This window comes from Octodon degus, unplaced genomic scaffold (assembly GCF_000260255.1).
Source record: "Octodon degus isolate 3935 unplaced genomic scaffold, OctDeg1.0 scaffold00036, whole genome shotgun sequence".
NCBI lineage: Eukaryota > Metazoa > Chordata > Mammalia > Rodentia > Octodontidae > Octodon > Octodon degus.
Window position 1 is genome coordinate 6,509,802 of NW_004524612.1, and position 6,360 is coordinate 6,516,161.

Genomic DNA, 6,360 nt, shown 5'->3' on the forward strand with positions numbered 1-6,360 from the left:
CCCGTCCCCTGGTGGGCTGAGCTGGACACACACACACACACACACACACACACACACACACACACACACAAATAAATAAGAAAATAGGGATCCTTAAAAAAAAAAAAAAAGGCCTTTCTGGCCATGATATTTAGACTCCGAGGTAGCACAGGCACATTACCATGACAACTGGTAAAAAGCAGAGATGAGAGAAATGTCCTAGAGGTTTTCCCGAGAAGCCCAGATACCAGTCCACCTTGTCCCTACATCATGGAGATGGCTTCAGGCCTCTGCCAAGTTAGAGCCTGGGCCCTGGGTTCTCACTTCAGAGGGTCAGAGGATTCTAAGAATAGAATTAGCTCAGCCTCCAAAGCTGCCCTAGCTAGGGGTGGAACAGGCTGTCAGCAATTATCCTGCACATACCCACATTTCTGTAGAGGAGACAGAGGTAGAACTAGGGGACCGCAGAGGCTGAAGTCCAGGAAACTCAGATCGCTTTCTCATTCTGCCCCGTAGAAAAACAGTGCTTGACTGTGCTGAGCTTCAGATTCCTCATCTGTAAACTGGAGAGCCACACCCAGTTGGTTCCCACGGCCTACCTGGGGTCTAACAATCATAAACTAGTCTTGGATGTAAAACAATGAGCTTCCATCTGCGTTGCCCCTGCTATCTGTCACTACCCACTTTGACCTGATTCCTTCTAGGTCTGTTTAGCACAGAACTTTGTTTTCCTGAATACATGCTTACTATACCAGTAATCATAGAACCTGCTGCCTGTACAAACCAAAACTATAACACTTTGAAGAGAAATACCTTAATATATTATTAAATATATTTCAAATAATTAATGTATCATATTAATTATCATAATTAATTTATAAGATACTATAAATAACTTCTTTTTGTATTAGAAAAATTTCTAACTCTACCTCTGATTAAAAAGTATAATGGATGCTCACATGAAAAAATTGACAATTGGGGCTGGGGAGATAGCTCAGCAGCATAAGCACCTGCCTGGCTAAGTGCAAGGACCTGAGTTTGATCCCCAGTACCACATGCCAGCCCTGAAATCAAGGTGTGGTGGTGCACACCTGTAATCGCAGTGCTGGGGAGGCTGAGACATGAGGATCACCATGAGTCCAAACTGTGTGGTGCGACCCCATATGAGAAAAATTTGACAAATGTACTGGGCATTGTGGTGCATGGAGTTGGGGGACTGAGGCTTGATCACTGTGAGTTTAAGACCAGCCTGGGCTACAAAGTGAGCCAACCTGAACTACATAGTGAGACCTTATCTCCAAAAGACCAAAAAAAAAAAAAGGGGGCGGGGAGGTGGCAGGAAGATGGCTCAGTGGAATAAGCACTTTCCTGGCAAGTACAACGGCCTGAGTTCAATCCCCTGTTCTGTCAAAAAAAAAAAAAAAAAAAAAAAAAAAAAGAACATATGCTTTTATGGGGGAAAAAAAGACAAAAAAAAATTGACAAATGTAAAGAAGAAAACAAAACATCTCATAACTCAGAGATAGTCACTGTTGATATAATATATACCTTTCCAAAATTTTCTGATGCATGCATACATGTACCAATAATGCAGATCATTCTGTGTATGTCAATTAATAAAAAACATTGTACTCAATACTACGTCATGAAAAATTTCCCATGCTTAGAAGATTTCCTAGGTCGCTGTCTTAGTTATTTTTCTCATGGCTGAGACAAAATACCCCACATTCTATCTAGGATACTGGGATTCGGGCAGTGCCAAACGAAGCAGTGGAGTGATTTAGTAATCACACACCCTTTAATCCCAGCATTGTACCATAAATCAATCACACACTCCAGATCCAACCAGCTCTGAAAAAGTCCCATCTATGACTACATGAAGATTTGGGGGGACATGTAGACACAAGCCATAATACTGGCTTTTGTTTGAAAAATATTCCCCTAAAAATATATCAGCAATCAGGTGTGGTGGCACATGCCGTCATCCTAGTACTCGGGAGGGAGGAGGGAGGAGGACTGCTGCAAGTGCCAGGCCAGCCTGAGCTACACAGTGAATTCAAAGCCAGCCTGGACTACATAGCAAGACCCTGTCTCAAATAACAACAGCAACAGTAACAAATAGTGTATCTGAATTTATCTTACTGACGATTGGACAATTTGGGATGTTAAAGGACTGTCTTGATCTAGCAACAAAAGAAAGTACTTGACAGTAGGCACTTAGAGTTTCCAGGAAACCTTTTGTGCTCCAGATTACCAGTCGACTGGACAGCAGTACTTGGTCAGTGAGCAGAATTCTCCCCGTTGGCCTCTTCGTGGCATTTGTGTTGAAAACATTTGCATCAATCTCTTAAGTAGCCCTAGTTCTGATCACAGGGGGCCCTCTGCTGTTGCCTCTCTTCTTCACAACACATTTGTGACCCTAGTGACAATGAAAGAAATGTGGCATCCAAACTAGAAACATAGATCTCAGTCCTCAGCAAAAGTCATTTTCAGTCTATGAATCTCACTGTGAATCTCTGGGGGTCAGAATTTTAAAACAACAAATGAAAATTTAAAATTAGCTGCTTTTCCAACATTTATGCAGAAAGTTTTACATGATCCTTTTATATTGGTTCACTCATCTTACACAGAAATGCTGTGGTTCAATCTTAATAATACTTTCCTCGATCCAGCTTTTCCAGCAAATGAAGACAGATACACATTATATGGAGAAAATTAGGTCACTAGCATGAGCTTTCCTGCCCTTCCCTTCCTTATTTTTCTTCCTCAATAAATATTTGTAATAAAAAGAATTTACATTTCTGTCTCAAGTGTTGATTTCTGAAAGCCCTCTTTTAATTCCTCTAGGGCCACACATCACATGAAATCCACCCTGCTTACAGATGGAAACCCAAAGACAAAAGGAATTGAAGCTTGCCTCAAGGTCAGACTGTATGTTAAGACACAGCCAACATTAAAACCAGGGTGATGACTCAGAGTCTTATGCCCTGACCATGTTCCTTGCTACTGGGGCCAGATATCCTTACAGTCCTTGGGAGTAAAGTAGGGTTAGGATTTCAACAAGTAAGAGAAGGGAAATAACCATTATACAAACTCAGTAGGATGCCTGTTTCTTAGGAAAGCCCCTCATTATGAAAGAATAGGATTTATGGACATTTTTAAGCAAGGAGCAACACATTTTCATTCCTCTGGTAGAGATTTATTATGTCCAAGTTACCTCCCTCTATACTTTAGATAGAAGATAAAAAATTATAATGAGTAATATGTAAAGACCCCATACATGGATGGTATTTAATGTGTAAATGTTTTATCAAACAATAAAACTATGTAAGATCATTTTAGACATATCTAGCCCTTGCTATTTGCCAAAACTTTGTGTCACTGTTTTAATACTTGCAACAATTTTGTGGAATAGATATTATTATCTTCATTTCATACATGAGATCTAGAGAGTGTAAACAAAATCAGGACTTAAACTAAGCCTGACTGGCTTCAGATTGCCTCTTCTTAACCACAGTACTGTGCTATCACCTGTCCTTCAGTGACAGTCCTGCCTCCTCTCTGAGCACACATGACTAGCAAATTGCCTTTCTACATACCAAAATAATGCTATTCCTACCTATAAAGTGTGAAAAATAAACATTCCTGTTTCCTTATACTCTTGCCAATTTTGGACACTAGATAAATAAAACTTGTAGTCAGGTTCACTGTGTTTTGCCTTGAATTATGAAAAACAATAATGTTCAATCTCACCAATCATTAAAGAATGCTTGGGTCAGTCACGTGATTCAAAAGGGCAGTGGACATTTATATCAAAGTAGATGGAAAGGAGATGTACTCCAAGTAAAATTCAAGTAACTGAGAAATGTTCACTTCACTTCATATATGAGTATGTTGTCCTTTACATGGAGGGCTGGGGCCAGGAACTTTCTGATTTCAGGCTTTCTTTTTAAAATTTTGTAAGGAAGGTCTACCCCTGATGAGATATCTTAAGAATGAGCCCCAAGTCCAAATGTGAAATTCATTGCTGTTTCATATACGCCCCCCACACATGTAGCCTGCAGTAATGGTATGGAATTCTGTGCATGAAAGTAAGCCTCATAACATTAAATTCTCCCCTTTTGGTTTTATGTTGACACTCAGACATTTCAGATTTTGACGCATTTGGGAATTTAACTTTTTCGCTTATGGATGGACAACCCATATACCACCATTAAATACAATCTAACCCTAAAATCCACCCCCATCTACTATTCAACACTTTTTCTTCAAGTTTCTCTCCCCATCACAATGGCCTTCTATTAGCTATCTATTATGAACACTTTAGTTCTGCCTTACTGTGTCCCTCCTATTTGGGGCATTATGTTGTCCTTTCTGAAATCTCTTCTTTGTCATCTAGGACATATATTTTAGATTTTCTCCACCTCTGATGACATTCCAAGTTTGATGGCAGGGCACTCTAACTTCCTATACTCTCCAATCTTAGAGACTAATTAAAGGTTGTGTTTATGTACGCATGGTGGTACGTGCCTGCAGCCCCGGCACTGCGGAGCCTGAGACAGGAGGCTCACAAGTGTAAGCCTTAGTCTGGGCAGTTTAGCAAGCCCTTACCTCAAAATAAAAGTAAAAAGAGCAGGGGATGCAGCTCAGTGCCAAGGGCCAGTTTCCAGTGCATGGCCAGGGGGGTGGGGGTGGTTTTGCGTTGTCTCTTTTAGCTTCACATTAACTTGTTGCTAAGTCTCAAATCTTATCTCACATCAGCCCAGATACCTTCTTGGAAACTTAACGGATCCGGAGAACAGAAGTTTCTCTTCTCTTCCGCTAACACCAGCAAAGTTTCGCCTCCTTTCTCTGCTGTCCCATAAGGACACCACTCGACCCGGGACTGCCATCGTCCAGGCCAGCTGGTCACCCTGTGGTAGTCACTCCCGGCTCAGACGGCTTTGCAGTCTGCTCCGGCTTGTCCTTCACCGCCCATACACATCTTACAACAGGGCAGTGTGTCTGCAGAATGGAGCCATGAGTGAACCACTGGGTGTAGGGGGCTGTGAAGTCCAGGGATGGTTTTATACTTCTTCTGATTTCCTAGGGGGGTTCCTTACACTGAGTCTTCTTTAATCCAATGAAAGGCTGCTCTGAAATGGACATCAGGAGCCTTCTCCTGGACTTGTGCGCCAGCCTCTTCCCTCGCGCTCATCGGAAGCGCCTCCCTGCCCGCCCCTCCGCCTTCTCCATCCCTCCTTCCTCTGCGCCCCTCTCTGGCTTCCCGGTTCTTCTTCCTGGCCCCGCGCCCGCCCTCCCAGCACGCTGGTCAGCTCCTCGCTCCTGTTCGCTAAGCTCCGCCCCCGCGGGGGGCCCACTCCGGAGGCGGGGGGCGGGGAGCCGCGAGGGGGCGGGGCCAGGCCGGCCGCGAGGGGGCGGGGCCAGGCCGAGGAGCCGCAGCGCGCATGGGCGGAGCCGGGGCGCGGGCCGCCGTAGTATATCTGCGCCTGCGCGGCGTTCCTGCGGGGCCAGTCGGGACGGAGGAGACAAGATGGCGCTGCGGGCGATGCGAGGGATGGTGAACGGGGCCGCACCCGAGCTGCCGGTGCCCACCAGTGGGCCGGGGGCGGGAGCTCGGGAGCAGGCGCTGGCCGTCAGCAGGAACTACCTCTCCCAGCCGCGGCTCAGTGAGTATCAAGAAGCACGGCATACCCCGCCTTTGCCTCTGAGCTAGCCTTTGGTCCCACTCACCTGTTTAGCCAGAGTAGGCAGTGGGACGTGTTTTTCCCTGCTGTGTTCTCACTTGCCCACCCGGGGCCCATAGTGTCTCGCGGAGATTAGTTGTGCGTTTCCCTGACACCACGGGCGGAGGGCGAGAGCACCGACCGGGAACCCTGCTGGGGTCGGTGGGCTCCCGGCCGCGGCCCCCTCCGCCCCGACTCCCCTGGGCTGGAGAATGTCGGGCACTCGGCGCTCGGGGTCACTTCCTGTCCCTCGGACCTTAAGCTTCTGACCTCGTTCGAATGCCGTGGAATCCGCCTAACGCTGTTCCCACCCCTCCGGCTGCGAGGACCTGGGGGTGGGGGTGGAGAGCTCCAGACCCGCGCGGACCTTCGGTGGCATCGCCCGAGTGGGCCGGCCTTTCGCGGGTGGAGGTCGGGCCCTGCAGCAGGGACCCGGGCTTGTGGGGCGCAGGGGCTGCCTCGCAGGAGCACACGTCGCTATCGGAGAACCTTAGAGCTGAAAAGTACCCAGCAAGTCATTCAGTCCAGCCCTCTCATTTTACAAGTGAGAAGCCCGAAGGTTCTGGGAATGCTAGGACTTGCAGGCTTCAGACATCTCCGATTATTGGCAGAACAGGAACTAAAAGTCCTGATTTCTTAATTCTCCCCAGACTTT

At 46.4% G+C, this 6,360-nt stretch overlaps 2 protein-coding genes across 5 annotated transcripts in view; one reads left to right on the forward strand and one right to left on the reverse strand.

The window, feature by feature from the left end:
- The window catches only part of Slc18a1 (solute carrier family 18 member A1), a 43,674-nt gene extending 37,597 nt beyond the window's left edge, over positions 1 to 6,077 (reverse strand). For all 4 annotated transcript variants that reach the window (XM_023714647.1, XM_023714646.1, XM_023714644.1 and 1 more), the window contains exon 1: positions 5,713 to 6,077. The gene's annotated coding sequence lies outside the window, so the exon portion shown is untranslated. The remainder of the gene's footprint in view (positions 1 to 5,712) is intronic.
- Positions 5,480 to 6,360, forward strand: part of Atp6v1b2 (ATPase H+ transporting V1 subunit B2) — a 25,893-nt gene continuing 25,012 nt past the window's right edge. Inside the window, exon 1 of the mRNA XM_004630723.2 lies at positions 5,480 to 5,648. Within this exon, the coding sequence (XP_004630780.1) occupies positions 5,513 to 5,648 (136 nt within the window). The 5' untranslated portion in view covers positions 5,480 to 5,512. The remainder of the gene's footprint in view (positions 5,649 to 6,360) is intronic.